Source organism: Paramisgurnus dabryanus, chromosome 22, assembly GCF_030506205.2.
Source record: "Paramisgurnus dabryanus chromosome 22, PD_genome_1.1, whole genome shotgun sequence".
Taxonomy (NCBI): domain Eukaryota; kingdom Metazoa; phylum Chordata; class Actinopteri; order Cypriniformes; family Cobitidae; genus Paramisgurnus; species Paramisgurnus dabryanus.
Genome location: NC_133358.1, coordinates 30,948,507 through 30,961,245, shown reverse-complemented (window position 1 = coordinate 30,961,245; position 12,739 = coordinate 30,948,507). Strand labels below are relative to the sequence as shown.

The 12,739-nt window shown below is 39.1% G+C and overlaps 1 gene segment (V, D, J or C); it reads right to left on the bottom strand.

The window, feature by feature from the left end:
- Window positions 1-7,166: 7,166 nt before the first annotated feature.
- On the bottom strand, window positions 7,167-9,124 carry LOC135740492 (Ig lambda-2 chain C region-like). The segment is given in 3 exon segments: window positions 7,167-7,601; window positions 8,829-8,930; window positions 9,061-9,124. Coding segments are annotated over 3 exon segments (474 nt in total).
- Between the last annotated feature and the right edge of the window lie 3,615 nt (window positions 9,125-12,739).

Below are 12,739 nucleotides of genomic sequence, written 5' to 3'. Positions count from 1 at the left end.
ACCCCACAAGACTATTATTATAAACACGAACCTCGATTAAAGGGGAGAGGGGGTGGTGTAGCTACAATATACAACACAATGTTTAAAGTAAACCAAAAATCTGAGCTAAAATTTAAATCATTTGAAGTAATGTTGTTAAATATGGAAATAACTGATCGTAACCACAAACAGCTTTCTTTTGCTTTAGCGACAATCTATAGACCACCGGGCCACCATGCAGATTTCCTTAATGAAATAGCAGATTTCCTATCTGAGCTTGTAGTCACTGTAGATAAAGCTCTTATTGTTGGTGATTTTAATGTCCATGTGGACAACCCAAAAGACGCATTAGGACGTGCGTTTATAGATGTTCTAAATTCTCTCAATATTAGACAAAACGTGACAGGGCCAACGCATACTCGTAATCACACATTAGACTTAATTCTGTCACTCGGACTCAATATTAATGACGTCGAAATATCACCTCAGAGTGATGCAGTTTCTGACCATTACCTTGTGTCATACACTGTACTTCTAGATAGGATCACTCAATCTACAACATGCTACCGACTAGCCAGAACAATAATTTCCACCACTAAAGATAGCTTTATTAGCACTCTTCCAGACCTGTCCCAAATGAAACATGTAGCAGATAACTGTGACGATCTAGATATTGAAATAGAAAACCTAAACAATGTCTGTTCTAACACATTGGATGCCGTTGCTCCCATTCGAAAAAAGAGATTCAAAGAAAAACCGCCAGCTCCATGGTATGACCATCACACAGCAGCTCTTAAAAAGGCAGCTAGAAAAATGGAAAGAAATTATAGAAGCACAAAGTTAGAAGTATGGCGCGCAGCATGGAAACAGAGTGTTAAACACTACAGACAGGCTATTAAAACCGCCAGATCTACATATCTTAGCAAGCTTATAAATGAGAATCATAATAACCCTCGTTTCCTCTTTAGCACAGTTGCGAAACTGACTAGAAACAAAGAACAAACAGAAACCAATAGTAAACTTCAACACAACAGTAACGACTTCATGAACTTCTTTTCTAACAAAATTTCGGCTATTAGGGAAAACATCGTAGCTACCCAGGCAGCCACCACTCTACCCATTAGTTCACTTAACACTAGACTACCATACGAACATCTTGATTCATTTAAACCTACTACAATAGATGAGCTCTCTAAACTAGTCACATCATCCAAATCATCGTCCTGTATATTAGACCCCGTTCCCACAAAACTACTTAAAGAAGTATTCCCTGTAGTGTCAACCCCGGTTCTAAATATCTTTAACTCATCGCTAGAAATAGGATACGTTCCAACAGCTTTCAAACTAGCAGTTATTAAACCGCTGATTAAAAAACCACAGCTTGACCAAGGAGAACTTAATAACTTTAGACCAATCTCAAATCTCCATTTTCTTTCGAAAATATTAGAAAAGGTAGTGGCAAGCCAGTTACGCACATTCTTGACAAATAATAGTACATATGAAAAGTTCCAATCAGGATTCAGGCCCCACCATAGCACAGAGACAGCGTTGCTTAGAGTTACAAATGACCTCCTATTAACATCCGATCGTGGTGAAATCTCAATTCTTATATTACTAGACCTTAGTGCAGCATTTGACACAATAGACCACAGAATCCTACTCAATAGACTAGAAAACTATGTTGGTATCAGTGGTCAGGCGCTAGCCTGGTTTAGGTCATATCTAACCAATCGCTATCACTTTGTTTATGTAAATGAGGAAGAGTCATATCACTCCCTGGTTAAATACGGTGTACCGCAGGGATCAGTTTTAGGTCCTATCCTGTTCTCGTTATACATGTTACCCCTAGGAGACATTATCAGGAAACATAACATAAGTTTTCACTGCTATGCGGATGATACCCAGCTTTACATCTCCTCGCATCCCAGCGAAACACACACGTTTTCTAAACTAAAAGACTGCATTAGCGATGTTAGTGACTGGATGGCACATAACTTTCTTAAGCTCAACTCCAATAAGACAGAGGTACTTATTATTGAACCAAATCGCTACAAACATAATATGTCAGATTACAAATTGCACATAGATGGCTGTACTGTGGTGCCATCTTCCACGGTTAGGAACTTAGGTGTGATGTTCGACAGCAACTTATCCTTTGATAGTCATATCGCCAACGTCTGCCGCACAGCATTCTTCCATCTTAGAAATATCTCAAAAATACGCCATATACTGTCTACATCTGACGCAGAGAAGCTTATTCATGCTTTTATGACCTCTAGAATAGACTATTGTAACTCGCTACTCGGGGGATGCCATTCAAATCAGGTCAACAAGCTTCAGCTAGTTCAAAACGCTTCTGCAAGGGTACTTACTCGATCTAAGAAGTATGACCACATAAGCCCAATTCTGGCATCTTTACACTGGCTACCAGTTAAATATCGCATCCAATTTAAAATATCATTAATCACCTACAAAGCTTTAAATGGCTTAGCACCCTCATATCTTAGAGAATTACTATCAGAATACAATCCATCACGCACACTACGGTCGCAAAATTCTGGCCTATTGATTATCCCTAGACTATCAAAAGTGTCTAAAAGTGGAAGATCCTTTTCCTACTTAGCCCCTAAGCTCTGGAATGATTTACCAACCGATGTCCGAGAATCAGACACAGTCGATCATTTTAAATCTAGACTTAAAACTTTTCTCTTCAACAAAGCATTCGCATAATTTGTCTAGTAAAGGTTCTTAACTCGCAATAGTTATTTTCACGGAACAAAGCACTCACGGTCATAACACAGACCAACCAAATAAATAAATAAAAACCTTTTCTGCATGAACACTTAAAATGAATTGCATTAAATAGTTTGCCACCGTTTGCCACTGAACCTGCATTAACGACGACAGTGGGGCTTCCGGCCTTAGTCAAACGGTTTGGCACGTATGGTCTGGTTGCGATTTTGGTGCTTTCGTGTGTCTTGTGAATAGTATGCCATACAGACCCGTTTGCCACTGAACCTGCATTAACGACGACAGTGGGGCCTCCAGCCTTAGTCAAACGGGTTGGTATGTATGGTCGGGTTGCGTTTTTCGCGCTTTCGTGTGTCTTGTGAATAGTATGCCATACATACCCGTTTGCCACTGAACCTGCATTAACGACGACAGTGGGGCCTCCAGCCTTAGTCAAACGGGTTGGCACGTATGGTCGGGTTGCGATTTTGGCGCTATCGTAAGTCTTATGAATAGTATGCCATACAGACCCGTTTGCCACTGAACCTGCATTAACGACGACAGTGGGGCCTCCAGCCTTAGTCAAACGGGTTGGTATGTATGGTCGGGTTGCGTTTTTCGCGCTTTCGTGTGTCTTGTGAATAGTATGCCATACAGACCCGTTTGCCACTGAACCTGCATTAACGACGACAGTGGGGCCTCAAGCCTTAGTCAAACGGGTTGGTATGTATGGTCGGGTTGCGATTTTGGCGCTATCGTAAGTCTTATGAATAGTATGCCATACAGACCCGTTTGCCACTGAACCTGCATTAACGACGACAGTGGGGCTTCCGGCCTTAGTCAAACGGGTTAGCACGTATGGTCGGGTTGCGATGTTTTTGGCGTTTTCTCCTGGTCCTGTAAATGGTATACAATATAGACCCGTTTGCCACTGAACCTGCATTAACGACGACAGTGGGGCTTTAGGCCTTAGTCAAACGGGTCGTCAGGTTTCATTTTCTCTTAAAGATCGGAAGGTGACCCTTATTTACCATATATACCCTCGCATTTGGCCCCCAATTTGCTAAATCCTCAACTGTGGATAACATAATTATGCCGCAATATTTAGTCTGTCTGGAACTAAGCTGAGTTAAACCACATCACTGTGTGACACTTCAATACATATGAACGGCCGCTACGCTAATACGATTTTGTTTTTCTCTCCCTGTCTCGTCCTCGACCCGAGGACGAGACAAACAGACCCAGTCCCGGTAGATGTGAAAGTCGGCACACCTCTGATCTACTGGCTGTCCTTCAACGTTATGCCCAGCTGATACCTGACCAACGATCACCGGCAGAACCGCTTAATCTCCGCTAAATCTCCATTTCCGTTCTCCCAAGGGTTTTTCCCTCCTAGGACTTATTTTTCCTCGGATAAAAGCCCGGGGTTTTTTTTTCTCCTAGGGGGTTTTTCACCCCGGGGAGGCAGCCTTTTTGGGCTTTACCTAGCTTCCTCTTCTATACGTTGCTTTAGTAATACGTGCAATTATAATATTGAGTCATAGCCGCAGCAAATTTAACTGCTCATGCTATCATGTATTCTGTTGTGCTATCTGTCGTTTTCTGTGCTTTTCACTGCTTCTATTTATGTAAAGCTGCTTTGAAACAATTGACTTTTGTGAAAAGCGCTATATAAATAAAATTGAATTGAATTGAATTGAACACTGAAATCTGTATTTCTCCCGCCTCCTGGGAAACTGAGGGAATGATGCACGACCATTCAAAAACATGACTGGGGTTCTAACGATACAAAGCTTAATGCAAATTGGTGAAGTGTCCCTTAAAAGTCAATATGTGATGTATTGAGTCATAAGTCTTATTCATAAGAGATATAATTTATCTTGTTTTATACAGACTTTAGTATTAAAAGAGAGTATAGGGTTTCTGTTTGGGTGCAAAACCAGTCCTGCTTTAGTCAATTAATAGAAAGTTCCCTTGAAATCTTTAATAACATCAGAAAAAAATAAAATGAGAAGAAGTGAAAGTGTTCAGGTTCACATCATTTAAACAAACAGTAAATGTGAGATGTAAAAAACATATTTGCATTGATAGTGTTGAGTGATTCTGATCCTCTCAGCTCTGTCTCATGTTAACATCTTCAAACCACATCAACTTTAGTTTAATTTTATCTGGAAATGTGCTCTCTATTTATAAAACTTCAACAAATGACTTATAATGAAAATCACTTGAACACAAATGTAACGTCTTCAAAATCTTTATTGAATGTAACAGCAAACACAAGAGATGTTGTGAGAGTTATAAAAGTGTAAATGATCAGATGTGTATCAGTATGAGTCTGACACAGATCATCAGATATATGAGAGATCTTCAGCTGGACAAACATCAACACTCAGATCTCCTAACAGCGACTCTTACGCATGGAGACCTCGTGAAGAGTTTCATCATGTGTCACTCTGCAGACGAACACCTCCGCCTCGTCCCAGAGTGCTTTACTGAGGGTCAGGACACTTTTACGGCTGTATCGGCCGTCCTGCTCGCTCTCGGCACTGGTCTGAATCCCGTCAGTGACCTCTGACCCATCCAGTGTCCAGCTCACCAGCGCCCCCTGTGGAGAGTAAGAGTTGAGCAAGCACTTTGCATTATCATCACATGCTTCAGTGCTCTGAGTCTTTATAACTGTCTGACACAAACATTTTATAACACAACATCATTACAAAACACACAAACACAAATTAATTTCTTCATTGTCTTCATTTGGATTCTGGGAGTTTTTATTCCAGGTAACAGAAGTGAAAGATTGTTGTTAAGTTGAATGTTTTTAACTCTTTTATATTTCATTAAACATCATTTTCTTCTCAACAGAATCCAGAGGAGTTACTGTAACTCAGAGTAAAGCTCAATCTGTTTCTGTTGGACAAACCGTCACTATAAAGTGTACAACTGATACTGGAATAAATAGCAATGATTTATCTTGGTATCAGCAGAAAACTGGAGAAGCTCCTAAACTCATTATTAGAACAGTTCATAATCGTCACGGTGACACTTCACAGAGATTCAGTGGCAGTGGAGCACAGGGTGGTAAAGATTTTACTCTGAGCATCAGTGGAGTTCAGACTGAAGATGCAGGAGATTATTACTGTATGAGTTTACATTATATCAGTGGTAGCAATGTGTTCACACAGTGATAAAGAGTCGTACAAAACCCCCCAACAGACTGAACAGATACACCTGACAGATACTGCAGCTGCACACACACACACACACACACAAACTTATTTCCATGTTTTGTGGGGCTTTCCATAGACGTAATGGTTTTTATACTGTACAAACTGTATTTTCTATTCCCTTCCCCTAACCCCAACCATCACAGAAAACTTTCTTCTACCTTTTTTATAAACATCATTCTGTTTGATTTATGAGCTTGTTTCTTCATGAGGACCTCAAAATGTCCACACAAGGTCACAAAACTGGTTTCCTATCTTTGTGGGGACAATTGGTCCCAACAACGTGATAATTACCAGGTACACACAAACAAACACACACACACACACACACACACACACACACAACTTTGGTTTAGCTGAAACTATATAAAGTTTCTCATTTCCAGCTGAATGTTGTGTTTTGAAGTGAAGACTATCAGTGAGTTCAGACAGAAATCTATGAGTGTTAGAGACGAGCGAGTGATCTCTCTGTTCAGTCTGATAAAATCACACACGAGTCTTCTGTAGTCTGATAACTAAAACTGAGAAACTCATGAGGAGCTTCTTCATTCAGACCATCAGACTCCTCAACATTTACATTTATAAAGTATTCATCTTATACACACACTATAGAGAGTTTGTCAGATTTCACTGCTATAGTTGTGTATTTATATATCTGTGGATGTGAGAAATAAATCTTAAATGTTGAAGTGCAAGTTAAAAACATTTCTTCATTTGATCTTCTCTAAATATTCAATATATTAATCTGACTTCTGAGATCAGACTCATTGTGAAGTGTTGAATCTGATCAAAGCTCATTTCTTCATCCATCAGTTAAACTCATCAGCGTCTCATTTCAGAGAATAAAGAGTCAAAAAGTGAAACTGAGAGTTCAACTCATATTTGTATCTTCAGGATGAAGAGATTCAGTTCCTCTCAGAACAGAGCAGATGTTCATACACAAGAGTTTGATGTTCCTCCAATAAAATCAACAAACATTAAAACTAGTCAAATAAAAACTCATTTATAATGATGTTTTATTATCTTTTCTCACAGTACGTCTTCTGTTTTAATATTCATGACATTCATAAGATCAAATGTAAGTATTTGCTGGCTTGTCTTTCTGGTCTTGTGTCAGTTTATCTGCAGGTGTCTTCATGCTTCATTGAGTGAAGTTTATTTATAAATGTGAGATGTGTGAACTCCTGAAGTATCAACACATTTATAAAAGAGACAAAAGAAATCAAGACAATATAATGTTACTTCTCTTTTATTGACATTTATTAAAGCAGACAGAATGAATAAAGCAGAGACACAGACTGTTGATGTGAGACATGAATGAGAAGAAGAGATGAGAAGAAGAGAGGATCTACTCAGAACACAGATCTTTCTTCACTTCTCCAGTGACTGTCTGACCTTCCCGACTGATCTCACAGATCACTGAGTCTCTGTTGATCCATTCTTGTTCAGTGAGAGTCAGACTGCTGCTCCAGCTGTACAGACCGCCGTCTTTCTGTAGGACTCCAGCTCTGTTCTCCTGAGATCCTGACATCTTCCCATTCACTTTCCAGCTCAGACTCCAGTCTGAAGGGAAACCATTGCTGGCCACACACATCACTGTTGCTGTCTTCTTGCTGGAAATCTCTTCACTGGACGGCGGCAGGACGATCACTTTAGGACGAGTTACACCTGACATTCAGAGATACAAAGAGAAAAAGATGAAGAGATTCAAAAGAAATCAAATAAATCCATAATAAAATATATATTCTGTTTTTGAGTTTAAAGGCACACCAGGCAAGTCTGAGTATTATTTCTCTACTAGCTCCCCCTAGTGTCTGGGAGTAAATGCTTTCTATATCTGAGACTTTACAAGACTGAAGGACACCGGGTCGGATACAGCGAACTTGCAAGTGGGGTATTCTTCCTACAGACGGTAGGGGCGGGCGAGAGGGTCTTCATTCGTCATGTAATGAGTCATTTAACCATATACCGACTTACGAAGATGATTTATTAACATAAAAATGCTGCCTTGTGTCCCTTTAATATCATATCATCAATTAATATCATTTACTCTGTTAATGCACTACACTTATTATAATACAAACACAGTAATAATAAAACAATATTTTATATGAATATTTGTTTTCTGTGACTCAAGTGTAGTAACAACAAGGTCATGGGTTTGATTCCCAAAATCTGTACAATGTCTTGCATTGTAAATCACTTTATATTAAAGCGTCTCGCAAACACATAAAAATGTCAAAATACCAACATTTCTTGTCAGTGCTTGTAGTTATTTATGAAGTTCACTTTAAAATTAATACTGAATTTATTTGGTCAGTAACAGAGTCTCAAGATGTCTTCTTTTAACACGTGTTTATATGAAGCGAGTCTGCGGCGTCACACAACAAAAATTTAAGTGCCGCTGTCAGACACCCGGATCTCAAAATATGTTAATAAAGACAAATAAATTTGTATTTAAACTTCAGAAATTTTATTCTCAAAACACAATGACTTCAGTCTAGAAAAAATCTTACAAAAATATAACACATTTAATTTTTAACTATAAAAATTAAACACCTAAAAATAAAACACTTTAAACGACCTCTGTGCATGAATCTTTCTATTAAAAAACTGTCTTGCTTTAATTTTCCATGTGAGAAATTACAAATGATTAATTCCTATTATTTTTACTTTTTTTCTGGAAAACTAACACATTTAATCCTGCATGATGATAATTTTAATATTGAGCATTTAAACAACATTATGTTTATTGCACTGAATTACATGCAGTCTTCAAAACACTCTTACTAAGAATTAAAAATAATAAATAGAAGATAAATAAATGCTTCAGAATATAACCACATGCTAAAAAATCTATCTAAAATTATTTTATTTTATAATTTTTGTACTTACTGCCGACGTCGAGTCTCGTGCCGGGGCCGAACGTCCACCACAGTGATAGAAACAAATCGAGCAGCTGTACAAAAACCTCTGAACGCTTCACTAACTGTGACTCTGGCACAAACACATCATATCACAGCAAATATTCATACATCATAGACTTGTGAAGAAGTGTAAACACATACAACACAAGAATAAAAGTGAATTTAAAGACACATGTCTGTCTGTAGTAAAACACATTTACTGAATGTTTGAACTTCACAATATTGAAGACACAGAGACACACAAGACATCATAAACGCTCCTGATATCTTCTCATCTAATCTCAATGTGTTATTAATCCAGACTGTATAATGTGTTTCTATGAAGATAAAGCTCTGATGTGTGTTGAGTTTATTTCCATAGACAAACACTTTGCATTATCATCACATGCTTCAGTGCTCTGAGTCTTTATAACTGTCTGACACAAACATTTTATAACACAACATCATTACAAAACACACAAACACAAATGAATTTCTTCATCGTCTTCATTTGGATTCTGGGAGTTTTTATTCCAGGTAACAGAAGTGAAAGCTTGTTGTTAAGTTGAATGTTTTTGACTCTTTTATATTTCATTAAACATCATTTTCTTCTCAACAGAATCCAGAGGACTTACAGTATCTCAGAGTAAAACTCAATCTGTTTCTGTTGGACAAACCGTCAATATAAAGTGTACAATTGATACTGGAATAAGTGGCTGGGCTTTATCTTGGTATCAGCAGAAACCTGGAGAAACTCCTAAACTCATCATTAAGTTAGTAAATGAAAATTATGGTGACACTTCACAGAGATTCAGTGGCAGTGGATCATCTGGTGGTACAGATTTTACTCTGAGCATCAGTGGAGTACAGACTGAAGATGCGGGAGATTATTACTGTCAGAGTGGACACTATATCAGTGGTAGCTATGTGTTCACACAGTGATAAAGAGTCGTACAAAAACCTCCTTCAGTCAGACTGCACAGATACACCTGACAGATACTGCAGCTGTACACACACACGCACGCACGCACACACACAGTTTGTATATATTCACTTTTATATTCAATCATCTTCAGTCAAGTTTTGGATGTTTTGTGGTTTTATACAACTTAGTTTTTTAATGAGAGGATGAGGGTTCTGTTTGTGTGAAGAATAAATCCAGTCCTGTTCTGGTCTTTTCATAGAAAATTCTTGAAATCTTTAACCTCATAAATAAGTAAAGTCTTCATTGAGAAGAAGTGAAAGTGTTCAGGTTCACAGCATTTGAACAAACAGTAAATGTGAGATGTGAAAATCAGATTTGCATTGGTAGTGTTGAGTGATTCTGATCCTCTCAGCTCTGTCTCCTGTTAACATCTTCAAACCACATCAACTTTAGTTTACTTTTATCCGTAAATATTTTTTTTCTAAACTATTAAAACAAGTCAACATCATTCATTTTAATGCGTTACAGTTTTTGCCTATTGCTTACACACTAAATCTGAATGCTTAGACCAAAGCCTCAATACCTAAACTTCTTGTAGCATATGCTTAAACACAGTGTAACCATAGCTTAAACACATTGTCAACTTTGCACTTTGTTTGCAATTCTGTAGCACACTTATTGCGCAACACTACACACATTCTTACATTAGACACATTTTTCAAAAACGAAATCACCTATTATCATTGGGAAAACACTCTGTTCAAAATGCAAAAGTCATCTGGCAATTATAGGCACTTAAATACACACCTGAATACACTTGTACAGAAAACAGAACACCAATCGGTCTGAGTCTTAGCACTACAAATAGGCCTAAGACATTCTGAGAACTTTTCAAGCATGGAGGCAATGCGAGTAAGAGTAAGAGGAGGACAAAGAGAGAGAGGAGTTGGACGTGGACGTGGACATGGAAGAGGACAAAGTCGAGGACCAGTGCGGAGACGTGTATCGGATGACATCAGGGCTACTCTGGTGGACCATGTCATAAATCATGGCCTATCTATGAGGGAGGCTGGGCAAAGAGTCCACCCTAACCTCAGTCGCTACACAGTAGCGTCAATACCAGGGGCGTCGCTAGACCCCTTTTACTGGGGCACGTGCCCCAGTGTAAATCTTTTGTGCCCCGGTGTAAATCTCAAGTTAAAATTTTAGCAGTTAACTAGTGCAATCCTTTACAAAGACAATCGTGGCAAAAACGGATCTTTATGCAAAGTAGTTACTCAATTTAGGCTTGTAAAAGCGACGAAGCATTCGCATTGACGCGTGCACGCACGTATCCATGGCCGCGCGCGTTTGCGTTCACCGCGCACAACCGCATTCAAAAGGTGACGCCACGCGAGTGCTTATGAAAGCATAACGAAACTAAAGTAAGTTTCTAAATAATAATGCTAATCTTATTTTGACTCGATCATTATTGGCTTCTGTAGATGGACATCAGAAATGTTTTGTGCAAAGCAGGGAAAGAGAAGAAGAAAGGAGAGATGAAACGTTTAAGGGAGGTTAGACAAACTACATCCTGACCCTGTCAGGTCTCAAACATTAGAGGAAAAATCTCAGGAAAACCTCTTGTCAAGTCTAAAGAATTGCATTGTTGCTGAGAAAATCAACAGATGTATGTGTTATACTGTTCTGTATTTTCAGATATGAAATTAATATTAAGTTTACAAATATTTAACTCTAGGACATAACACAAACAGTTAGCAGTAACTGTGACTGAGATTATATAGTATAGCAGTCATAAAATGACTGGTTTCTTAAAATATTCTTGTAAAAATAAGTTATTAATCATTGCTATCATTGTAGAATGTAGAAAATATTTCTCTGCTGTCATTATTTCCAAACATGTTATGCCATTTATGCCTCCAAACATGTTAATAATGTTAGGTATAATGAAGATTACACTTGTATATGTCACACCCCGAGGGCGGACCCAACTATGCTAAGGGTCACACCCCTCTCAACTCTCCCACCTCGAGGAGTTTCCCAAGACCACCCCAATGACCAGACAGACGAGTATACTATAATTAAAATAAACTTTATTAAATATTAAAAGGAAAGGGGGGAAAGGGGGAAGGGCAATTTAAAACTAATGTGTCTCTTCTTCGCCTCCAGGGCCACTTGAGGGAAAGACTGGGGACAGGGGCTCCGTAGGGGCTCTGGCCCAACAATCCGTGGCGCGCTCCGCTTCTCCTGGAGGCAGAATCAAACAAAAGTCAGACAAGGTAAAGTACTTCGATGTCAAACGCTGTTCGTCCACCCGGGACCTTCGGCAGAACAGGTAAGTAAGGGTTTATACACAGGTCAAGTTTACTCCACAGGTTACGTTATCCCCGGTGCTGAAGACCCTTCCTCCCCGCAGGGGTTCACTTGTACAGGTAGGTATCTGCTGGGAGCACAGAACAGTTTTACTTCGCAGGTTATGTTACTCACAGCGCTGGGGGATCTTCGTACACACACAGAGCTTCACTTGTACAGGTAGGTATTGGCTATAAGCACAGAACAGGTTTACTTTACAGGTCACGTTACTCACAGCACTGGGGATCTTCGTACACACACAGAGCTTCACTTGTACAGGTAGATATTTGCTATAAGCACAGAACAGGTTTACTTTACAGGTCACGTTACTCACAGCACTGGGGATCTTCGTACACACACAGAGCTTCACTTGTGCAGGTAGGTATTTGCTATAAACACAGAACAGGTTTACTTCACAGGTCACGTTACTCACAGCACTGGGGATCTTCGTACACACACAGAGCTTCACTTGTACAGGTAGGTATTTGCTATAAGCACAGAACAGGTTTACTTCACAGGTCACGTTACTCACAGTACTGGGGATCTTCGTACACACACAGAGCTTCACTTGTACAGGCAGGTATTTGCTATAAGCACAGAACAGGTTTACTTCGCAGGTCACG